Source organism: Puma concolor, chromosome E3 (genome assembly GCF_028749965.1).
Source record: "Puma concolor isolate L17-30 chromosome E3, mPumCon1.1.hap2, whole genome shotgun sequence".
Classification (NCBI taxonomy): Eukaryota; Metazoa; Chordata; class Mammalia; order Carnivora; family Felidae; genus Puma; species Puma concolor.
Window position 1 is genome coordinate 22,778,085 of NC_141682.1, and position 25,183 is coordinate 22,803,267.

Here is a 25,183-nt window from a genome sequence, read left to right on the forward strand (position 1 = left end):
GACAGGCCCTGCCAGCAACAGCCTAGAGTTTCCACTTCTTGCCTCTCATGCTATCCTCCTCCACTTCTGGGCTGAGTTGGCTCCTGACGGACATAGAGTCTCAGTGACGGTGACCAGACCTGTCAGAACCACCCTGAGGCCCTGAGGTGGCCTGTTACCAGCCTGGACTTTTCTGCCCTGCAGGAGGGATATTTCCTGCAGGGACCTCGGCCGGGGCCACTGCACTTCGTCTCTCACAGGCTTCCCTAACTTTGGGGCTGGGGGTTTCTTCCAGAAGGCCTGGGACCCTTTGTGCACATCCCTTCACTCGGCCTCAACCCCGTTCCGTCTCCGCCCACCTCACGGCACGCCGGGAAAGACAGAACCCTTCTGCACTGAGGTTTCTCTTAAGCCTCCTTGCTTGTGTCCTTGCTTCTCATTCCATGACCTTCGGCAGGTCTTTTCACCTGAGCCCCTGAAGACCAGCAGTCTGCTCCCGGGTGACTTTCTGTCTCTTCCCACAGAGAGGAGCTGGCATAGCTTAGAAAAATGATGCCATGCCAGCCCATGTCAGAACATCCTTCTAAATTATGACAGCCACCTGCAGGTAGAAGATTCTAAGAGCACGTTTTTTTTGTTGTTGTTGTTGTTTTTAAGGACCGGAAGTTTTTATTAAGAGTAGGAGGGTTTTTTTTTTAAAGAATTATTAGATAATCATATTCTTCTTTTTTTTATTTTTCTTTTTAACGTTTATTTTATTTTTGAGAGAGAGAGAGAGAGGGAGAGAGAGAATGTGAGCAGGGGAGGGCAGAGAGAGAGGGAGACACGGAATCTGAAGCAGGCTCCAGGCTCTGAGCTGCCAGCACACAGCCCAATATGGGGCTTGAACTCCTGAACCGTGAATTCATGAGCTGAGCCAAAACTGGACACTTAACCAACTGAGCCACCCAGGAGCCCTGACAATCTTATTCTTAGTAATATTTGCTCATTGGCTTTGATCGTATATTTCAGCTTCACTTTCAGACTTTCAGAAATGTTGCTTGGGCTCGATAACCTTTAACTAGACTAGGTTTCACATCAGTGTTCTCTCTCCCACATCCCACGTTAGTAATAAATATGCACAACCTCCTTGAACCCTTGAAGCCCCAGGCCTTGCAGGCAGTTTGAGGACTGCAGAATTCCCACAGGAGGCAGGTGGCAACTGTCTGCTCCTGTCCCTTTCTTAGAACATCCACGGGGGCCTCAAGAGTTTGCCAGTTTCAAGGAACGCCTTGTTTCATCATGCAGATGCTTACCCGCCCCCCCCCCCCCCATACGAAATGATTCCCAGAGCTCCTGTGACAACGGTGGCAGGCAAGAAGCAGCATCACTCTCTCTCGGTGGACGTGTGAGGCTTACGTGGCACGGATGGTCACACTGGGTGCCTGTGAGCATGTGCTCCGTCGTCTTCCTGCCTGGGTCTGAATCCTGGCCTGAAACTTACCGGCCGTGAGGCCGTGCGGCCGTGGGCAGCAAGCTGTCCAATCCCTCTGTGCTTCGGTCCCCTCACCGGCCACACCCGCCACACCCGGTTACTGTGACAAGTCGGTTAATACAGGTCACACTCATGGAAGGTGCCTGCTACATAGCAAGCAACTTCTACAAGTTCGCTACCCTTATTGTATCAGTACTGAAATCTGCATCACTCAGGGCGCCTCGGTCGGTTAAGCGACCGACTCTTGATTTTTGGCTCAGGTCATGATCTCACAGTTTGTGGGTTTGAGCCCCGCACTGGGCTCTGTGCTGACAGCATGGAACCTGCTTGGGATTCTGTCTGTCTCTCTACCCCTCCCCTGCTCGCTCTCTCTCTAAAAAATAAATAAATATTTAAAAAAAATTTTTTTTTCATCATTCATGTGGTTTTTGTCATTTTAAAACACTGATTAGGAAATCACGGAAGGCATGTGAGCAATTAGTACACCTGAGGAGGCTGATGGTTTGCATTTGTTAGGAAATTGCTGAATTAAGTTAAAACGGACACATCCCCAGGCTTGCTCCCAAGTGACTGGGTCCGTGGTCAAGATTCACTTCATCCACCATTGCTATATGATGTTGAATAAGAGAATGCACGAATGAAACAAGGTGAACAGAGCAGGGTGAACACCCACAATGTGTGAAAACAAAGCAGAATTCAGGGGCACCTACGTGGCTCAGTCGGTTAAGCGGCCGACTTCGGCTCAGGTCACGATCTCACAGTTCGTGAGTGTGAGCCCCGCGTCGGGCTCTGTGCTGACGGTTCAGAGCCTGGAGCCTGTTTCACATCCTGTGTCTCCCTCTCTCTCTATCCCCGCCCTGCTCGCGCCCTCTCTCTCTCTCTCTCTCTCTCTCTCTCTCTCAAAAACAAACGCTAAAAAAATAAGATAAATTAAAAAAAGAAAGCAAGCAGAATTCATTTTCCCCAGTCCTGGTATTCTGCAAGCAAAGACAGATTCCCAGGACTTACAGAAGCCAGATGAGGCCAGCTACCATTATGTCCACTCACCAGGACTGAAGACTGAGTCTGAGGAATGCCCCCAGTTACACAGAGGGAAGGAAGAAAACTCAACCGAGAACCACCTCTACGGGAATGTGGCCTGGAGCATGAAGGGGTGAGAAAGTCCACCAAGGTCTAGCCTTAGATCTGTCCATAATTATGTGACACGGGGCAAAGCCTTTACTGCTCTCACCATTTAAAAATAAAATGAGATGAAAAAAATAAAATCAATAAACTTAAAATGAAATAAGCAATGAAATTAGCCACCATGCATTCAGTCACGTGCCTCCCGCTACACATCATCTCATGAACTCCCATAATAGTCCAGAGAAGTTATCCCTTTATAAACAAAGCCCTGGCGGGGGCACCGGGGTGGTTCAGTTACTTGAGCGTCCATCCAAGCCTTATTTCGGCTCAAGTCATGATCTCACAGTTCGTGGGATCAAGCCCCGTGTCAAGCTCCAGGCTGCCAGCGCAGAGCCTGCTTGGGATTCTCTCCACCCATCCCCACCCCGCTCCTTCCCTGCTCATGCTCTCTCTCAAAATAAGTAGAGAACTTTTTTAAAAACAAATCAAAATCAAAAACAAGGACCTGGGGCTTAGAAAGATCCAAATAACAGCTAATAACCTGCTCAGCAGCCGGGCAATCCTGAAAACGCTCTTGTACAAATTAACTCGCTTACTCCTCACTACACCTTATTAACGTCGGGACTGTTAGTATTCTCATTTTCCTGATCAAGAGACAGCACGGAGAGGTTATGAAACTTGTCCAGGTCACACAGCTAGGCAATCTACCTCCAGAGCATGGACTCCCAACCACCCTACAATTCTGCCTAAGGGCACCCGGCCAATCCTAAGAGCCAGGGCCAGGACTCGGACCCACGCTGAGTAATTCCAAAGCTCTAAAACAGAAGCCTTCCCACCACATCAGAAGAGAAAAACAGGCAACCAGCGGGCCAAACTCGGGGATCTTACAAATTAGGAATTTTACATTAAAATTCTACACTGTAGCTTCTCCTGAAAAATTGGGGGTTCTCAACTCCGGGCTCCCATGTCCACATGGGAACAAGGTGGCACTGAGCAGGGGTGAACTGTGGTTCACCAGAGTCCCCAGCACTCCTGTCTGCCTTACACCTGGCCAACTTCCTCCACTGCATCACCTGCCTGCCTCGGAAGGAATCAGGGTTCGCTACCCTGACACCCATATGTTAGCCAAAATTCCTTCCATCGCGATCTATGACTCTATAATTAATACAACGGTAAAATGTGAACTTTACAAAGTTTTTGTAAAGGCCAAGAGAGAAGTTCCAAAAACCCTGGCTGCGAGTTTGCAGGAAGTTAAGAAATCAGGAACGCTGGGAATTGCTGGAATCGATTTAAAAAGGAGATGTGTGTGTGGCCAGAGGCGGAAGGAAAAGAGTGAGTGGAAATTTATACTGAGGTTGCTCAGAGAGGGTTAGCCACCACGCGAACGCATACAGCACGCAAAGGTCTTGGAGCTTCCTTTTACCTGTTCATGGTTTATGAACACAGCTGTCTCAAAACTGTTAGCTGCCCACTTGAGAAGGTCGGCCGACTGCTCCGGAGTCATGTAAACCAGCACACGTTCCGTTATCAGCAGTGTTGGCAATCTTCAGAGAAGAAAAAAGGCACATAAGTATGTATTCATCAAATCGGGACTCTAACGGCAGCCACGGATAGTGCTGGCAGGGCAGGAAAACCCTGGGGTGCACACCGCAGGAAGAGGAGAAGCCCCGGATAGCACGTCAACTATCAGGGCGGTAAGAGGCGGAGAGCCCCGTTGTGACCCAAAGTTTCAGACCGTAACAACGTGAGCACTGAGCAAGGTTTTGTCTGGCTGGCTCCAAATTCTCCCCCGGCATGCCCGCACATGGTGACGAGGTGGCCCTGCAGACCCCTTGCTCCCAGGTAGTCTAGTTCCCTTCCCCTGGAATCTGGGTTAGGCCTGTAACTTGCTGTGGCCAATACAACAGTAGCAAACACGACGCAAGCGGAAGCTGAAAATCACTTGCACGTTGGCCCTTGCCCTCTTGCTCAGCAGCCTGAACCAGTGTGGCAATGAACCCAAGCCGGCTTGCTATCGGAGGGGAGGCCCTGTGCGTGAGAATGAGGCATCCGCATAGGAGGGAACCCCAGGGGACCTCAGCTGCAGCTGGCTCCAGTGGAAGAACCACCCAGCTAAGCCCAGTCCAAATGGTCAACTCACACAATCCTGAGCAACTTGTGAACTGCTCTGAATTGTGAGTTGTTCGAGACCGCTGAGGCTGCAGAGATTTTGGTACACGTCAAAAGCTGACTGATAAAATGCAGAAATACTGCTATCCCTTCAACAGAATCTAATTCTTCTCACACAGACTTTTGTCATCAAGAATTAAAAACAACACGAACAGTCTTCAGCAAATGACACATTAGTATGCGGTCTGAGTTACCAGACCCGAAGTAACGAACAAATTACGAAACAGGAAAAGCAATAAACTCCTACAGAAATCTCTAAAAGCTTTACATGTTGGAAGGGAACACAGGCAGCCCTAAATTATGTGAGCTCTGCTGATTTATTCCTGCTCCTTCTGACTCCTTTACTGGATCCTCCTCCTTCTCTGCCCCTTTACGCTGCTGTTCCTCATGGCTGGTTGCTAGTTTTCTCACAAAGCACGTAGATTATTTTTGCCTATTTTTATTGGCGGGGAATTTCAAAACAAATAAATTGTCTGAACTGAAAATACCCAAGAAATTTGCTGAAAAGAACATCGTGTACGTTAGTGTCAGAATGTAACCCATGCAGTTAGACTCAGTGCCTGGACTCATGATCACTAGAGAGAAAGGCTACCCACAAATGCTGCTGGCTTTGACCTGACAGTCCCGACTATCCACTGTTACTGTTTATCAGGATTTCCTTTTTTTTTTTTTTTTTTCCTTTTTTTGACAAGGAAATGTTGTACAACTCAAGTGACTTAAAAATATACACCCAGGGGTGCCTGGATGGCTCAGTCGGTCAAGCATCCAACTTCAGCTCAAGTCATAATCTCACAGTCCATGGGTTCGAGCCCCACATCGGGCTCTGCTCACCGCTCAGAGCCTGGAGCCTGCTTCGGATTCCGTGTCTCCCTTTCTCTCTGCTCCTCCCCGGCTCGTGCTCGCACTCTCTCTCAAAAATAAATAAACACTAAATGAAATTAAAAATATATATCCAGGTGCGCCTGGGTACCCCAGTCAGTTGAGCATCTGACTTGATTTCGGCTCAGGTCATGATCCGAGGGTTATGGGATTGAGCCCTGTGTTGGCACTCCACGTTGAGCATGCAGCCTGCTTGGGATCTTATCTCTCTCTCTCGTTTTCTCTACCCCTCTCCCTGACTTGCACATGCTCTCTTTCTCTCTCTCTAAAATAAATATATATGTATGTGTATACAAATACACACACACATATGTATGTATATATCTACAAATGCTCTCTGGACCCAATTGGGTCATGGTACAAAGAATGAGAGAACTAAATCCAGAGGATAGACAATGAAGTCCAAGATGAAGTTGAAAATCAGAAAGAAAAACATTAAAAGGAAGTTTAAAGTAAGCAATTTTTTTTAACCTAAGTCTAAAACCCCAGATTATATCAATAGGAACGATTAGAAAAAGTGAGTGGGTGGAAAAAAAAGTTTCAAAACCTCAATAGGTTGGTAATTAGAGAAAAACAGTTCCAAAAACGTTTTTATTGATTTAAAAAATTTTTTTAAATGTTTATTTATTTTTGAGAGACAGAGCACAAGCAGGGGAGGGGCAGAGAGAGAGGGAGACACAGGATCTGAAGCAGGCTCCAGGCCTCCAGGCTCCAAGCTGTCAGCACAGAGCCTGATGCAAGGCTCGAACCCACGAACCATGAGACCACGAACTGAGCTGAAGTCGGATGCTTAACCGACTGAGCTACCCACGTGCCCCTCCAAAAACCTTTTTAATGCAAAAGGCACCGACTATTACATACGGTATTACCACATGGGGGGAAGCCAGGTGGAGAAGGCTACGTGGGAATTTCCTGTACAGCTTTTGCAACTTTTTTTTTACAAATTTGAATTATTTGAAAATGAAAAGTTAAACACGTTTACAGTGTAGTTTTAAGAGGTAGCTTCGCCAATATTAAAAACAGGATTAATACTTTTCAGAAGAGAAGTCTAAGTGAAGCGAAAACAGCCCACGGAGGAAAACACAGAGCACAAATGAACCCCAGAGAACTATGGATGTAATTCTAATACTTGTGATAGCCGCTGTTCCTTATCCATTTTGTAAATCTCCAGAAGTGAGGCAAACTTGCCTATCAGGAGCTCCCCTGATTAATTTTTTTTTAAGTGTATTTACTTATTTTGAGAGAGACAGAGGGCAAGCAGGGGAGGAACAGAGAGAGAGGGAGGAAGAATCCCAAGCAGGCTCTGTCAGCACAGAGCCCAATGTGGGGCTCAATCTCATGAACCATGAGATCACGACCTGAGCCGAAATCAGAAGTTGGATGCTTAACCAACTGAGCCACGCAGGCATCCCAAGAGCTCTCCTGATTTGTAAGTGGTTATTTCCCTGGCTATGTAGCACATTTGCCCAAATGGTGTGTTTCTACGTTCGCAGCGGGTTGCTGCTGGTTACCACTGCAACTGTAATAATCTACAGATTATAGCTTATGCGCCAATTTCCGTTCAACTGCTTTCACACGCATACTTAATATAATCTCCAAGCTGTCAGCGCAAAGCCTGACATGGGGCTCGATCTCCCCAACCGTGAGATCATGACCTGAGCGGAAATCAAGAGTTGGACGCTTAACCAACTGAGCCACCCAGGCGCCCTGCAGTTGTAGGTTTCTATACATAGAATTATCTTCTCTCAAACTTTATGGTATTAGGCATCAGTATGTCATAAAAGCAATACACGTGATTCTGATGTGAAAACAGGAGAAACATTGCTTCTCAAAAACTTAGAAAACCTCCCTCATAGCCATGAAATGATAAACATTTCAGAATTAAAAACGGAACACGGGTCTCATGCTGCACTTTCACCTGACCTTATTTCGTATTCGCATGAAATCACAAACGCGTAAGAGGTTAAAACAAGATCTCACTGTGGATTCATGTTCCATTTCTTTAGCTTCTCTTCGAGTTCAGGTGAATCTCGGAGATCTGCTCCAATAATGGCATAGCTCTTTGAATCCAACAGGTGTCCATCTGGAAAGAGATTATCATTTCAACAGAAATTCATCCAGAGATGATCATTTCAATGGATTTCTTTTCAAAATTAAATTATTTTTTCTCCATTACACAAATACATGTCCCACTGCAAAAAGGAAAAAAAAAAAAATCAGGAAGGAGGAGGGTGGAATGAACGAAAATCACATCTTCCAACTATTAATGTTTTGGTATAGAACATTCCAGTCTTTCTTCTATACATACAACATAACCCCATACACACAACATAAGCACATTTTCTGTCACACAAATACGTACACACACATCACACAGGAAAAAGAAAACAGGGCCAATTCTTCTTTTGAAAACTGCTTTTCCTACTTAACAGTAATATCAATGACATCATCGTCTGTAATGATTTCCTAGCATTCCATCAGTGGATAAAACGACTTACTCAGCCAAGCCCTCACGATTAGGCCTGTGGTATCTCCAAATTTTCTCCATCTGAGGCACTGCGATGAGCATCTTTGTATAGACCTCATGAAGCACCTGTCCAGTTAAGTAGGTCTCTAGGAGTAGAATTAGGAGGTCAAAGGGTAACCTATTTAAGTATTGGTACCGATCGGCTGGCCACTCTCTAAATGTCGTGCCAATTTGTGAGATACTGTGTTTAAAAGAAAATAGCTTCTAAAGTATTTACAAATACAATGATGACATTTGCTTGAAAATGCTCCCACAGAGGTCAGACAGCATTGGTTTCTATAGTGGTTCTCGAGCTTTGGCAGTCATCAGAATCACCTGGCGGGCTTGTTAAAACAGACTGATGGCTTCTACCCCCCAGGTTTCTGATGTAGCAGATCTTCCAGAAGTAGACATTTTGTCAAATTCTTTCAAAAGCTAGACATCTGTATTTCCAACAAATGCTCCGCAGTGGTGATGTCACTAGTCCAGGACTACACTTTTAGAACCACTGGAACGGATGAAATTGGCCACAGTTAAAAGTTCCGTGATGGGTACATGGAGGTTCATTTACTTATTTATTTTGAGAGATGGCGGGGGGTGGGGGTGGGGGGAGAGTGGGGTAAGGGTGGAGAAAGAGGGAGAGAAAGAATCCCAAGCAGGCTCTGTGCTAATAACACAGAGTCCAGTGCAGGGCTCAAACTCATGAACTGTGAGATCCTGACCTGAGCCCAAATCAAGACTTAGCCATTTGACTGACTGAGCCACCCAGACGTCCCCCTTGATTTACTCATTCGGACTTACTTTTCATTGTGTGCCCATTTAGATACTTTTAAGTTTCACCTCATGCATATTTCAGCTTTAAGAAATGATCAATTTCAAGATGCGTATTTTTTCTCAGTTTCACATTTCTGAAATGAGGATGCATCAGTCAATAACGTTTCGGTTTAACTTAGCAGCACCTTTTCTTTCCTGATGGAAAATAAATAGTGTGATTCTTGCAATCACAGCCTCAAAGGTTTAATGAAATAGGGCAATTTTTCAGTGAAAGTGTGTCAGTGTTATCATCGCCTATCACTTTTCTCAAATTTTCACTCACATTTGTATTTTCATTAATTTTTATTTCAACTGTCCCTCTCCCAGTATGATGGCAAGATCAAAAACTATCAAGGACAGGACTAGAAAATTTGCCTACACAAGACACAAACCCAGAGTTAAAAACCAAGTGAAAGGCTAGGAAAGAAATCTGCCAATCAACAGTTGATGAGGGATTTATATCAAAGAACATTGCTTTATGTTGTAAAGGATTCCTATAAATTGAAAAGAAAATGAAACAATGCAACTGGAAAATATATGAGCAAAGGAAATTTACAAAGAAATCCCACAGGCCAACAGAAGGAAGGGTACTCCGTTCCACTAGCACGTTCAAAGTTATAAAAATTTAAAACAAACAAAAAAAGTTACAAAAAATTTTTTAATTCATAGATTTGGCAGACTGGCAGGAATTTTTAAAAATGGTAGTAGCCAGTGTTAGCGAGGGTGTAGGGAAAGAGAACCCTCATCTACTCTAGTGAAAATACAAATTAGTCGAAAGGGTCTTGAAGCACGGCTTGGCAGTAGCTATTAGAATTCATAAGGTACAATTTTTTGAACTGGCAATTCCTGCAAATATGCACCTATAACTAGGCTTTCTACAAAACTGTTTCACAGGAAACCATAAAGAAGGCGGCAATCTAAAGGACCATCAGGAGCGAAGACGTTAAGTAAAATGGAATTTCCATGCAGAGGAGTACTACGAAGTCACCAGAAATAACGAGGTAGATCTAATATGGCAACATGAAGACAGCCGTGCTTCACTAGGATGCACGAAGAACAAGTTTCAAAACAGTACGTGTAAATGATTCGCTTTACTAAAATTATACATAAAACTGTATTTATTTATTTATAGAAGTATAGATTCCCTCTTTCAACAAATGCATGTTGATCTACATCATATATATTTATTTATTCAATATAAGCATACATTCCTTCAACAAAAATTTACTGAACCTTTTGCGGGCCGGGCACGGGATTCTATTTCCATGTGTATTTTCTTACGCGTGATATTTACCTGCCTCTAGGTACACTGTCCATCCACAGGAGAAAACAGCCTGCACGGTGGTTATCGTGGTGGGGGGAGAGATTACGCAGGGTCTTTACTTTCTACTTGAGCTGTTTCTACACTGATGGGTCGAAGGCAACGCAAAGGGCTAACCCTTTCATTACAGCTAATCCTTCTGACGCAAATATTTTTTTAAAATTTTTTTTTCAACGTTTTATTTATTTTTGGGACAGAGAGAGACAGAGCATGAACGGGGGAGGGGCAGAGAGAGAGGGAGACACAGAATCGGAAACAGGCTCCAGGCTCTGAGCCATCAGCCCAGAGCCTGACGCGGGGCTCGAACTCAGGGACCGCGAGATCGTGACCTGGCTGAAGTCGGACGCTTAACCGACTGCGCCACCCAGGCGCCCCCTGACGCAAATATTAACCAAATACACAGAAAAGTGTGACGGCTACAATGTAGAGAAAGCAGATGTGCCAGCCAATGGCAAAGCCTGAGGAGGTTCTACTTAAAAATTTGTACGACGGAAACAAAGGATGGAGGAGATATTAGTTTCTGTGGGAGTCTGTTCACTAGGAGCGTGACGAGGGCACTGTGCTGGTGTAGAGGCCTGTCTAGTTGCCTGACGTTTCCTGTGTTCTCTGTGCCCACCATCTAAGGCCATCCTCTCTGAGCATGTTTTCTGGCCTGAATTATTAATAAGCCCCTTGAACTTCTCTGTCAGACACACACTGAACACAATGGGACATTCTGGAAGAGTGTTTGTGATCTTAGTTTCAAAGGCTTAGAAGGGAGGAAAGAGTTGTTGGAAACACTCATACTGAAAACTTACGGGGAAAAACTGAGCCCCGGGGCCAAGGACCTAACGTAACAGGTGAAGCGGGTCAGGTACGAGACAACAGCGGTGGGGATGTGCATTCCCTCTCAGCGAAGCAGCCATGTAGGAGTCAGGGTCTGAGGCTGCCGGACTGGATTTTTCCAAGGAAAAGATTTTCGGGAAGAAGCTCCTATATTTGAAATGTTTGCAACTCACTGAAATGTTTTTCAAAAGATTTAAGATTGGGACCTATGGACACCTAAGAGGGGCCATACAAAAAATTGTTTCAAGTTCCTTCACAGTAAATGTGATGCAGAAGTATACACCCTGTGACCTCATGTGCACACACGCGCAGACTCAGACGCGCAGGCTCTCTCTCACACACACACACACACACACACACACACACACACACACACACCATCTTTAAAAAGAAAGGGGGAAGAAAAGCAGAGAGGTAGCCCATACTGTATTACTTAGGTTAAGGGTACTTGCCAATTTGCAGTGTGTCCTCTGAATGTAATTCTATAATGGGTTGTAATAAGAAAGGCTTGTGTCTATGGGAAGATGGGAAAGAGAGAGAAATGAGTCAAGTAGCTTAGTTAGTGAAAAAACGCAAACACCCACTACCGAAATGGCCAATAGGTACCGCTACTGCTCAAAGCAAGGGCGACTCCAGAGGGCCTGCTGCTTAATCACGTCTGACCCTAGGCACACACATGAAAAATTCAGTGGATCAGCTGTCAGAGTAGGTCAGTAAGTGTTACACTCCGAATCTGACGTCAAGTCACAAACTGATCATGAAACATTCAAGACGTAGAAATCGCCAAAGGTAGGCTAGCGATATGTTTCCAAACGTTCCAGTGTTTTCCAAGCCATCTCTCGTTTCCTGCTTCTGCTCACTCAATTAAAAATTTTAACCATTATTAATCACAGGCAACTAAACAAACCGATTCCTACTCAGACCTGACGTTCAGTAACATTTCTGTGATGACTCTGCTCTCCTCCAGAATGTGCAAAAAATTAGACAGCAGAGAGCCGATTTCCGTATCGCAACCACCATACACACATCTTTCACCCCAGAAACCTCCTCTAGGCTTAAGTGAGAGCCCACCTGCTCTTATTTGACTCGGTGTCCTAACAAGCTAGGTCGTATTCTGTGGCTGCACAGCGTCAGATGCCATAGCGCATCTCAAATGCACACTACGTGGGGCGCCTGGGTGGTCAGTCGGTTGAGCATCCAACTTCGTTCGGCTCAGGTCATGATCTCGCACACAGCTCGTGAGGTTGAGCCCTGCGTTGAGCTCTGTGCTGACAGCTCAGAGCCTGGAGCTTGCTTCGGATTCTGTGTCTCCCTGTCTCTGTGCCCCTCCCCAGCTTGCACTCTGTCTCCCTCTCTCAAAAATAAATAAATATTAAAAAAAATTTTTTTTAGATAAAATGCACATTCCGTGTAATATAATCTTGTATTTGGAAAAGGGGAAAACTTGTTTCCATAGGGTAAGTTAGAAAAAAAAAAAAACTTGAAAACTATTTCTAGCTTGTGGGAATTACACACCTTTAAAGGACAAGGTGAAAGTTTTAATGTTTACTAAAAATTTTTTTAAATGTAAGACAAGATTTTGTTTAAATGACTAATTTAAAAAGAAGGGGAAGAAGTATACGTTAAAAACCACTGAGAAAATCTGACCTTGGGCTTGAGGTCAGGGTTGAAATTTCAGCTCTACCCCTTTGTCAACAGGTAACCTTATGGAAATTAGCTTAACTTCTTTGAGCTTTGGTTTCCTCAACTGCTAATAAAAGCATGTCATTCCTGAGTCGGCTCTGAGGGCTGAATGAGATCATCTGAGTGAAGCATTTCACATGGTGCTCCAAAAGCTCTCAGCAAAGATTCACAAACTCGTCATCTATAACTGCAGAATTCTTAAAACATGGACTCAGGGTGGCCCCCATACTATCTCATATATAGTAAATGGCCAATTTGGCCTCCCATTATTCATTCAAACGCTATTTACTACACATCTGCTGTGAGCCAGGCCCTTTTCTATGCTCTGGAGATACAGAAGTAGCCAGAGCACACATAAAAATTCAGATTATTGGAGCACCTGGTTGGCTCAGTCGGTTAAGTGTCCAACTTTGGCTCAGGTCATGATCTCACGGTTCATGAGTTCGAGCCCCACATCGGACTCTGTGCTGACAGCTCGGAGCCTGGGCCCTGCTTTGGATTCTGTCTGTCTGTCTGTCTCTCTCTCTCTCTGCCTCTCCCCCACTCATACTCTGTCTCCCTCTCTCTCTCTCAAAAATAAATAAAACATTAAAACATTTTTTTAAATTTCAGATTAAAATTATACCACCATAGGTCATTTCTATTAAGTGTTCAGAGAAATTACGTTAACGGACAGAAGAGTTGCAAGGGAGGGGACATTTCATTTTGAAGACAGTTTGGAATGGGGATCTTGGGGCCAGAAAGAAGGTGGGAAGGGGGTAAAAGGGAAGAGTCCCCTAAAATGAGGTCTCTGGCGTTCAGACGGGCCACCTCCTGAACGCTGCCCCTGAATCCTACCGGGCTCTCTCATCTGGTCAAAGCCATACTCACTTGATGCTGTGCAGCTTTCTCGTGACTATCATGGGGAAGTCCACTTCAAAATATTTACTTGGGAGAAGATCTTCATCCTGAGGAAAAACATGCAGTAAGCTTTAGAATTATGTATTCACTCCTACATTTACTGACCACCTTCATGTACCGAGCAAGTACTAGGCCCCGAACAGCATCAGGGCACTTAAGGGTTTGACATCCAGGAACGATATGGGCAGAGATGTATTTTCCAGCTTACTGTGATCTCCACGTGGGGAATGGATGGAGGACAGGAGTCAGGGGTTCACAGCTGTCCAGGGAAGAAGTCACGGGGAGCCTGAACTGGGGGACCAGTGCCTGGGAGGGAGGTGGGGGTATGTGGAGGCGCTGGGGGAGTAGGACCTGACAGAATTTTCCAAAAAGCAGATCGAGAGGACTCAGAGAGGGTCAGGACACCAATGCTGACCAGCATTTGAGGGATAAAATGGAATAAAACAGCAAAAATGCCGAAGCATCGCACACAGTGGGGGTGAGTACTGTTTTGTGACACGTTTACTTTTTTCTGTGAGGGGAGGATACAGCGGGTGGTAAAGGGCAGGTGCTCTGGAGCAGGGGACGGGGGTTCGAATCCCAGCTCCACCGCCTGTCTGCTGCGAGGCCCCAAAGTCACTCCACTCCCTGGGCCAAGTTTCCCTCCTCTGCGAAGCAGAGACAGGGACAGCACCTCACGGGGTTGTGAGGAGTAATGAGGAAATAAGTACACACAAGGGACACTCAGAACAGGACCTGCCTTAGTAAGTGCCACGTGTGTGCCTTTATCATTGACTGTCACGGGGACAGGGCGCCGAGGTGGCTCCGTCGGTTAAGTGTCTGACATTGGCTCAGGTCATGATCTCACGGCTCGAGAGTCTGAGCCCCACGTAGGGGCCAGGGCCCGCTTTGGATCTTCTGTCCCCTTCTCTCTCTGCCCTTCCCCCACCGGTTCTCTCTCTCAAGTTAAATAAATAAACTTAAAAACCTTATTGACATGGGTACTTAGAATTAGGTCTTGGCCTGGGGTGTACATTTATCTTTACTGAGGGCTGCAGTAAAAAAGCGTGCCAGACGCACACGCACGCGCGCACACACACACACACACACACACACACACACGACCCTGCTCCTCCCCCTTCTACATCCACGGCCTGCTCTCCCCTTGGCCCCCTGGCCATCCTAGCACATTCTCTGTCATGTCCAACCGGTCCCTCAGCCCCGATGCGTATTCATGAACGCATTCTCTACTCCTCAGCTCGCCAACTGCACACGCTGTAAGGACACCGCTGTCTGGACTCCCAGCGACACACTGCGTGTTGCCTGCAGCAGCTCCCGATGCCCCTGAGGCTTGGGGAAAGAAACAAGGCGCTCCACAACCTGGTGACCTGCCCGGCGCCCCCCCAAAGCGCTCTTCTAACGCCTCCGTATCCACCTGTACTTACATTCCACAAGTACAGAGACGCTTACTTAAAGTGGAAACAAAGACCAAGAAAAAGACAATGGTTGGTGCCCAGAACCCGGTGGTGGGCCTCACAGGTGTGGGCCGGGATTAAGGAAGAGCTGGGGTGAGGATGACACCCCTCTTTCTGACTTGAGCAACTGCGCAGAACACCATTTACGTGCACAGTAACGAGCGATGGACAGCAGGGACAGAGAGGGAGCCGGCCCCCCAAGACAGCATGACAGGCAGGGGGGAGCGGGGGGGCAGCAATCACAAGCAAGCATTTTCCAGTAGGAGGTGACCCTGAGGGCAAGTGTCAGAACTGTGAGAGCCAGCTACCCCTCGCCCTTGGAAAATCTCAGGGGATCTGGTCTGGGGGACAAAAGGGGAGGGAGGAAGGGGGAGACAGGAAGACAGAGACAAAGACCGTCTCCTGACCCATCAGAAGAGACACGCTCACCGATCTCAACCGTTCTGTCTTGGTGCTGCCGCGCTCCCCTGCCCGTGTGTAGGGCAGGGCCGGGTAAAAAGCTGTCCGAAGATATTCGGAGGAAACGTTTAGAGCATACCAGAAGATGACTTTTGCTAGGAAATTCCAGAACACCCTCTAAGGATTTCACTCACACGATATGAAGTTAAGGACATGCTAAAATTCTAGAAGGCCTGGAGAACAAAAGCAAATGCAGGACAGCATATGATCCTATAGCTCGTCTAGGACTTCTGACTTTCTAAAGAGCTTTCCCACTCATCAGCTACTTGCCCTCTTAAGAATGCCGATTAAGGGGTCACCATGGAGGGAAAGCTTCCAAAAGGCACACCTGGAGCTTTTAAGGAACAGACATCTTCTTTCTTGCCTTTGGGAAAGGGGCAACAAATGGCTGTGGGACATGAGGCTTCAACTTTTTATTCTGGGATTCCCTGAGCCCTTCCGACACTCCACTCGCCAGTAGCTTGCACGTCACAGGAGGCATGGAAGGCAACCAGGACCGTGGAGAGCTACCGGAGGGCAGCCGGGGACAACCGTGACGAAGAGTATCCCGTAGGCTCAAAGGAGATCCGACGTGGCAGACCGCTGCACAGGCTGCCATATTGAGACTGACCCCCTGCGTCCTTGATCCTCTGGCCGTGTGGAAATAGGATTCAAGAGACACCAAGAAGCTGAGGTCCCTTAAAGGGTTTCACTCACCCTTTATTCTTCGTCTGGGGTTGTACTGGCTTTCCTGCACCCTACTCTCACCCGCTGCTTGAAGGTGGGAGCCTTCAACTATCCCAATGGTCTTGGGGCCTGACGTCATACAGAACGAGCTCACACACAGCGGCAGCAAAAAGCCTGTGACCCACAGCCAAGCCTCTGCTGGTGCAGCCAGGGGACCCTCCCAGGTGGAAGGTGCACGAGACAACAAGACTAGCCGACGAGATTTCCCCTCCTCTTTTACAGAAGCACATAGAGCTCAAAAACAGGGATCAGCGAACGTGCTGTAAACAGCCAGTACTCTAGCCTTTGTAGGCCAGACGGTCTCTGCTGTGACTTCTCCACTCTGCTGCCGTAGGGCTAAAGCAGCCATAGGGAAGATGGAAGGAACTGGGAGTTGGCTGTGTCGCAATAAACCTTTATTTACCAACATAGGTGGCAGCCTAAGTTTGGCCCGTTCAGCTCCTGCTCCAAAGAGCAAACAAGCATCATTTTTCTAAAAAGAAACTCAGATTTTTTTAAAACCCTTTAGACTAATGTCATTATCAAACAAAAAGAAAAAACTCCACCAAATTTTTCAGACCCTGCACTATTCTCCTTCCTCGCTCCTCACAGATAACCTTTTTCTTGGAAGGGGCACATGAGCTTCAGTGTACCTTGCTCAGAAATAAAAATCTCAGATTTAGTAATGATTAACCCACCTACACGGCGGGGGGAGAAACCAAACCACGGGACCACGTTGAAAAGGGTGTCAAGCCCAAAGGAGGAGTTTCTCCCGTGGCTTCTGTTCACACCACACACATTCTGCCACTGCATTCTCTTCCAGTTCCTTCCACCACACCGTGGTCTCTGAGGCCCAGAGGCACCGCCGACCTATAGCAAAGAGCCCCCCCCCCCACCCCGAGCAGCCGCAGGGCTCTCTGGAGAGAACAAGGAGGGAATCTGGACATGGACGAACTGCAGTCCGTTGTTTGTTCCATGCTCCAGTGCCACTGGCTGTCCGACCTGGGGACGGCACAAGCTCTCGAAGCCCACCTTGCCCCATCTGGGTAACCCCCCCACCACCTGCAGAGCTCTCATGTTCATTCCTGAGGTCATGGATGTGCACGCCCTTCAGAAATGTTAGCTATCTTATCCTGAATGAAGAATGCAGAGGCAACCAGTTAATACTAAGGCTGTGCTGAGGCCACTGATTTCTCGCCTCAGTGAGAGAGAGGCTGGGGGCACCGATGACCAAAGACCTCATCGGGTGAGCTGATGAGGGACAAAATACACACTCAGGTCGCATTAGGCCCACACACTCTAGTTTATCTTGGTGTACTTCTGCAAGAATCTGGGGAAATGCACGTACCCATGACTGCCACATGACCGACCTGACAGGAGAACCAAGAGAGATCTGTACAAACCTACAAAAAAGAAAACGCAATCAGTGAGATCGTTGTAGAGAAAAGGTTTGGTGCTACAATTCCAGCCCGGAATCAAAGACCAGGCCTGTGGTCCTGATTCTGCCACTAACTGGACCCATTTCCTCTTCTGTGAGGGAGTGTAATTATACCTGCTCTTGAACCCTAACGAAGGAGGTGAGGGACCAAATCAGAGAATGGAGGGGCACCTGGATGGCTCAGGCAGTTGGGCTCTGACTCTTGATTTCGGCTTGGGTCACGGTCTCGTGCTCCGTGGGATAGGCCCCGCATCTAAGCCCCACTTAGGATTCTCTCTCTCTCTCTCTCTCTCTCTCTCTCTCTCTCTCTCTCTCTCTCCCCAAATGAATAAATAAACTTAAAAGGGCTTTGTGTCATGCTACCATCACCCAGCCTTGCAAATCTCCAAGCCATACTGAAGACACCGTCACGACGACAGTAAAGTCTTTCGTTGTCGTCAAAACGGCAAATGCATGGGCCCCTGGTCTCAGCTACTCCACTGGCAGGGCTCTTGCACACACGCAGAGAATGTATACAAGGATTTTGATCAAAAGCCCTGTTTGTAACAGCAGGAGCTAAGAAGCAAGGCACATATGTAGGGCCCTGGTGACATCACGTACGTGGCTGACAGTGGTGGCACAGCAGGTGCAAGCAGATGGGGACAGGGACGCGAGACAGGCAGTCACCGCATTCCTTTTGAATATATTTCTAGCATTTAAAAACATGTTTATTGACTTATTTTGAGAGAGAGATGGGGGAAGGGCAGAGAGGGAGGGAGAGTGAGAGAGTGACAGAATCCCAAGCAGCCTCTGTGCCGTCAGCACAGAGCCCAATGCGGGGCCTGAACCCACAAACCGAGAGATCACGACCTGAACCGCAGTCAAGGGTCGGGTGCTCAACCGACAGAGTCACCAAGGCGCCCCTGACATTTTTGAACCCGGTGGGAACCTTCAGAAAATTAAACAATTCGGGAAACAAGGGGGCGGTATTTTTTAATTTACCTTTAGTCTCCAGAAGATGGTATCCATCCCAGCCCCAAGATTTAGAATCTGACAGTGACATTCTGTCTTCCGTAGAAATGCCTTTATAAGCTGACTGACGCCATGGACGCGAGCAAAATATCCTGAGAGAGAGACAGAGACAAGCCATGACTCAGTGATGATGGAAATAAGCCTTGCCAAGTTCACCACACCAGGAGAACAAAACGCAACACTTCTGCCCTTCTTCAGGGGTAGCGGTTTAGGTTATCCATAGACCTTATGGGAGAAGTAACGACTTTAACATTCTCTTCTTCTTCTTTTTTTTTTTTAAAGCCATTTGAACCAAAAGAAGCACAATCTATCCAATGGTTGGATCAACTACCTTAAGGAAAACGCAACGTCCCCTAATTCTACATATGAAAGAAAAATATTTTACATCAAAACATGGGATCTCTTAGAAATGTGTTTTTTCCTGGCTCAGTGAAAGCTACTCTGAATTCTGCTGAAACTCAAAATTGGGAGACCGTCTGGAAAGTATTCTGGGGTCAGGAAATGGGGCAGATAAATGTCAAAGCAAAGACAGCCATATTTCTTATCGTGCTCCGTTCATCTCCATCCTGTGTGGGTTAGAGCCTCGATGTTTGTAAAACATCACAGGCGGGGTTGGGCGGGGAGCGGTGCACAGGCAAATGGTGCCTAATAAACTGACTTGTTAAGCTCTGGCGTGGGAAGCTGGACCAGAGGAGACAAGAAATAAAAGAGGGTCAAAGGAAGATAAAATTGATCTGTGTTCTAAACCCTTCTGCTTACAGTATTACTATTTTAAGAACAAAATTTGAGTGGCATTTAGACACTTACTGCAATTTGACATAGGGATTTCATGTCTATGGGTTCTACTAGTAAATAATTTGAGCTTGCCGTTTTACATGTCTCTTTTGGGGCGCCTGGGCGGCTCAGTCGGTAAAGCGTCCGACTTCGACTCAGGTCATGATCTCACGGTCCGTGAGTTCGAGCCCCACGTCGGGCTCTGTGCTGACAGCTCAGAGCCTGAAGTCTGTTTCAGATTCTGTGTCGCCCTCTCTCTCTGACCCTCCCTTGTTCACGCTCTGTCTCTCTCTCTGTCTCAAAAATAAGTAAACGTTACATGTCTCTTCCATTTACTTTTCTAGTAAATCCTTTTTACCGTGGGTTACAGAGTATCATCCACAATGGACTGGACATTGGAAAAATTTTAAAAATGCTCCCCACACGCTGTTTGGGAAGCACTCTCCTACTATGGGGCCCTAGTCTAGCGATGCCAACCCAGGGAGAGGAAGAAGGACGGAGGGCTGACCTGCTGCCCACGGCCCCCAGCACCCAGGGCACCATGGTGGGGCCCTGCCTCTGCAGGGTCTGTTAGGAAAGTATCCTCAAGAGTGCGGGAGGGAGGCTTAAGGCCTCTTAGCCAGGCCTCGTCCAATCTTACTGATGCCTGGTTTCACCCTCAGCTCAAAGTAAGTACCATGTCCTTATTCTCAGGAAGCACCACTTTAAAATTTCTTCGCATTTCTCATTGAAACTACCCATAGGATCCGTCTTTAGGGCCAAGATGCCCTGCACCCACAAGAACTATGGTCATTTGGCCAATTTCTCAATCTGGCTGAGACTAAGTCACCCTCCTGTCTCAACTCCTTTCACTGCCTTGATAGAAATCACTTGTACAGCCTAACACGGTTACTATCACTTTAACAAGGCCAAAAAAAGTCATTCCTTCCATGAACAGACAGTTCACAGTAAAAGATATATAAATGGCTCTTAAACATATAAAATGATCTTGGGGCACCTGGGTGGCTCAGTGGGCTAAGCAAGTGTCCGACTCCTGATTTCGGCTCAGGTCACGATCTCACGGTTCAAGGGTTTGAGCCCCACATCGGGCTCTGTGCTGACAGCATGGAGCCTGCTTGGGATTCTCTCTCTCGTTCTCTCTCTCTCTCTCTCTGCCCCTCCCTGCTTGCAAGCAAGTGAACTCTCGCTCGCTCGCCTGCTCTCAAAATAAACATTTAAAAAATATATTAAAAAAATAATCATAATGATCTTCAACTTCACCCCAAAATAAGAGGAATCTAAAATAAAATTACTGTAAGATACCATTTTTCATGGATCAGATTAACACACATGAAAAGTTTCATAATACACTGTGTTGGTGAGGATGTGGGGAAATAAGCACTTTCATGTACTACTGGAGAGAAGGAACACTGGAACTCTCATGTTAAGAATGAATCCCTATGTTACACTGCTGGCTTTGAAATGGAGAAGGGGCCATCTTCCATGGAATGTAGGTAGTTTCTAGAAGGTAGACAAGAAAAGGAAATAGACTCTCCCCTATGGTCTCCAAAAGAAACGGCCCTGATGACACTTTGATGTTAGCCTAGTAAGACCCATGTTTGACTTCTGACCTTCAGAACTGTAAGATAATAAATTTGTATTGTTAAAAAAAAAAAAAAAAAAAGAATGAATCCCTAAAACCCCAGGCCTCTCAGCTGATGAGGGAATAGTGAGAAGGGAGGGGGTCACTTGCCTCTGTTAATTTCGGGGGCCTTCCTCTCCTTAGACAGTCTTACCAAATGCTGGATGTAAGGGTCATGCCAGTAGCCAATGCTTACTGCAAACCTGGAAGGGATAAAAAGGAGGCAGGTGAGTAGACGTCAGTAGATTCAGGTTCTCGGGAACCAGGTCAAGGAGGAAAACCATCTACTTCACAAGGCCAACACACTCCCATTTAGCACTCTGTTACAAATGTAAACAGACTCAGCCATCTGCCGAGGTGCTCACTTACACTCCCTCTCACCCTTCCCACGGCGGCCATGTGTCACCTCTCTTTATTCTGACTGCTAATTCCTTTCCCAGGACCCTGGAGAGCATACAACCTCACCTCGTCCCTCACCCAGAAGACGTGCAACCGTTTATTCACTCGGCAAACTCGCTGGCCAGAACTATTCAGACAACCCTACTCAACCAGAAGTTCTGGGTCCACAGGAAAGATCTAGAATTGTTTTGTCAAACTCGATAATGACTCCCTAAGTATTTCCCCCAGCTCTGTCATTTCACGTCCCTTAAAGAGTAAAAGGGAATACCAGGAACAAATAAACAGAACAGCTACAACCTAGAAAATTTTGCCATTGTAGCTTATCCTCTCTGGCATGCACTACAACCTGGAAAATGCTACAGTAACCTAACCTCTCCCCAGGCCACACGACAGGGAATCAAAGCTCTAGTGTTCTAAGCCAGGGATCTGAAACCCCAATGACCACTTAAGGTCTCCTGGCAACCATGAGTGGAACCAGCCTTAGGACAAGGACATGTAAAGGAAGAAACCTGGATCCTTAAGGCCGAGCCACTGTGGGCCTGCACCCCGCTCTACCTCTCCACAGACATTTTGAGAGTTTCCAAATGTCTTTATCGCTTAAACCAAACGGAGTCAGGCTTCTGTTACCTGCTACACCCTGAAGCATCCTAAGTGATATCCTGAGTGTATGAGCTCATTTCCGTGTTTCTTGATGAACAAGCGGAGAGGGGAAGGGGTGAGTGACTGTTACCCAGCTAGAGTCTGAGCTCCCAGAGGCAGATATGATATCTTCTCTTTACGTCCACTGACAAGGCTTACCGCTGCCTTGACTGTGGTCGGTGCTAATCCTGTACAAACCTATCCCCCCCAGTCTCTCTCATGTCCACGTTCACACATCTGCATACACACACACACACACACACACACACACACATAAGGAAGCAGATACTTTTGGTTTCTCGAGGCAGCAAGTCAGCACGGAAATGCACAAAGCACTCATTAAGGGACACGATTTGCTACGGGCCCAGACTGTCCAAGTTTTACAAGGGTGAACAGGCTCAGCTGTCTAAAACGGTGCTTTTCAAACGATGAATTATGACCCGTCCGTATAATAAAATCAGTGTAGTAGTCTGCAAGTCTCCATCTGTGAAAATGCAGTCGAATAGAGTGAAATAGAAAATATCAGTATGCATTCCACACTGTAAGAGTTAAGACGGTTTTATGAAGCTTTTGTTGAAGTGGGTGTTTGGGGTAAAATGCAATGAAAAGTCTGTTCTCCGAACAAACAAAATAGACTCTTAAACACAGAGAACAAGGTGGTGGTTGCCAGAGGGCGGGGGGATGGACAAAATAGGCAAAGAGGGCTTAAGAGGTACAAACTTCCAGTCATATAAGTAACGCACAAAGATGAAAAGTGGAATATAGGGAATCCAGTCAATACTACTCTTATAACAGTACGGTGACAGATGTGACGACACTTAACTGTGGTGAGTGCTGAGTAATATGTAGATTTGTCAAATCACTATGTTGCACGCCTGAAATTAATGTGACATTGTATGTCGACTATACTTCAATAAGTAAAAAAAGAGAGAAGATGGTGTTCTCACTGTTGGCGGATTTGAGGAGCACTGGCCTCAAAGGAATCACCTAGTGCCATCTAGTGGTAAAGGCCGTATCTGCAGTCTAAGAACCACAGACTAGTGATGCGAACATCAAACATGGACCTAAGGGTTGGAGGGGGCCTTGGAACTGACCTGGTCAACCCTGACATCCGATGCCAGAATCCTTCAACAACACCAAGCCACTGCCTGACCATGCACCACAAAGAAGGCACTCACTCCAATGCCCAGCAGCCCTACCTGCTGAAAAGCTGATCGAGTTGCCCCCCTCCACAAGCTCTGCGTTGGACTTACTACCGCCCTCCTCTGGATGACAAGGAGCAGTTTCCCCTCCTCTCAACCGTATTCTCCGTCTAGTTAATACTATTGATTCCATCAAGCCATCTTTGGTGAGGGTCTGCTAAGTGCCAGCCATTGGGGATACAGTAGTGAACCAGACACGAAGATAAGGAAGGGCTTGTGACAGATGAAGGACAACAGCACGGAGGACGGATGGACCTACGTTAGAGAACGTGAGAGGGAAAGCCTCTCTGAAAAGGGAATGGGCTGAGTTGGGTCCTTACACAACTGGAGAAAGCTGTGCAAAAGGGGTTCTAGACAGGAGGAAGAGCAGACAGAAATGCTCTGGACAGGAACCGCCTTGGAATGTTCCAGTAACAGAAAGTCGGTAGGGAGGCTGGAGAACAGCGGAGAAACAGGAGAAACTAGAGAGGCGGGTGGTGGGAGCCAGGGAGAGACCTCTGCAGCCACGTGCAGCGGCCCCAAACCACGGCGAGGTGCACAAACGTAACAGGTGGGGACAGAACACGAACGTATCCGGTCACAAGTCCTTATGACTCCCACTTTCTAATGTTTCCAACATGCGTCTCCTTCTGGTCTCCAGATCTAGAAGACTGCCAGTGGTTTGTGGGAGGAAAAGGGGGGATGTCACTGATCTGCCCTTCAGAGCGGCTAACATGAGAAGATTTACAGAGCACTGCTAAGAAGAGTAAGGGTCAAAGAACTAGCGGGCACTGCTGATGGGGAGTTCCAAAGGGAGATGGGCAACCTGCTTCAGAGCTTAGAATTCTGTCACCCCTGGGAGCCCAGCTGAACATGGTGGATCCACACAAGGAAACACTAACCGGTCATCTCAGACATGAACGAGAAGGATCAGACATGCCAAGATGTTCAAGACACCGTGAAGGGAAAAAAGGTAGGCCGAGAACCTATGTAGCCAATGTGCCCGTCAACACGTGTATGTGCGTATCTACAGACGAGTACTAGGGAACTGGCGATTTCTGGTGTGTGTGTGTGTGTGTGTGTGCGTGTGTGTGTGTTTTAATTTATCTCTATGTTTTAAACTTTTTCTCCATGAACTATATGCCATATTTCATCTAAGACATTATCAATTATAAGACTGAAAAAAGAAAGAAGAAACACTGCCAGTTAGCTTAATGTTTTTCTTATTGCTTACAATTTTAATTTTGTGCTTGTTGGAAAAAGCCCGTTTACTTGTTTGTTTAATTAGTTTTAAAGTAGGCTCTGTGTGCAACGTGGGGCTTGAACTCACAACCACATCCAGAGTTGCATGCTCTGTTGACTGAGCTGCCAGACGCTCCTGCAAAAGCCCTTTTGTGCTTATTTAAACGGATTGAAAGGAAATGGATGAATGCAGTAAGAGGGTTAAGTCTTCCCTTTTGGGGTATCTGTGAGTTTCCACACAATATTGACCTTCGGGCCGCCAAGGGCATTGGCAAGGCTGCATCCCCAAGAGATCACCATCATCCTCTCCAAGATTTCCTTCGACGCTACCGACCGTCCAGGTGCAGGTTTTGTTACTGAGCCTTTCTCGATCTCATCAGGAGGTATCAATGGATGGTTCTCCAACAGCATCAGGATTTGTGCTCCTTCTGCAAATGGCCCTTAAAAGGCACGTGGAAAGAAGCACCCAAGAGCTGACGGTGTAGTCCTCCGGCCATGCCGCAAGCAACAATGACCACATCCACTTGCACAGGTAATGACAACTCTAACACGACTTGGCAGTGACCGCGGGACACATTGAGAATAA

At 46.8% G+C, this 25,183-nt stretch overlaps 1 protein-coding gene and 1 long non-coding RNA gene across 10 annotated transcripts in view; one reads left to right on the plus strand and one right to left on the minus strand.

Moving 5' to 3' along the window:
* Positions 1-21,591, plus strand: part of LOC147573055 (uncharacterized) — a 176,743-nt gene extending 155,152 nt beyond the window's left edge. For 5 of the 7 annotated variants that reach the window (XR_015245640.1, XR_015245641.1, XR_015245642.1 and 2 more), the window contains 3 exons: positions 9,840-10,016; positions 14,050-14,152; positions 18,787-19,608. This is a non-coding gene — a long non-coding RNA (uncharacterized LOC147573055). Of the gene's footprint in view, positions 1-9,839; positions 10,017-14,049; positions 14,153-14,911; positions 15,159-18,786; positions 19,609-21,576 lie in introns of those variants that run through there. The other 2 variants (XR_015245643.1, XR_015245644.1) reach the window with 2 other exon arrangements.
* The window catches only part of LOC147573059 (leucine carboxyl methyltransferase 1-like), a 57,215-nt gene that overhangs the window by 19,316 nt on the left and 12,716 nt on the right, over positions 1-25,183 (minus strand). For all 3 annotated transcript variants that reach the window (XM_086692673.1, XM_086692674.1, XM_086692675.1), the window contains 6 exons: positions 21,248-21,339; positions 18,712-18,833; positions 13,645-13,721; positions 11,544-11,605; positions 7,607-7,709; positions 4,002-4,122 (listed from right to left, as the gene is read on the minus strand). In XM_086692673.1, the coding sequence (XP_086548799.1) occupies positions 4,002-4,122; positions 7,607-7,709; positions 11,544-11,605; positions 13,645-13,721; positions 18,712-18,833; positions 21,248-21,339 (577 nt within the window). The remainder of the gene's footprint in view (positions 1-4,001; positions 4,123-7,606; positions 7,710-11,543; positions 11,606-13,644; positions 13,722-18,711; positions 18,834-21,247; positions 21,340-25,183) is intronic.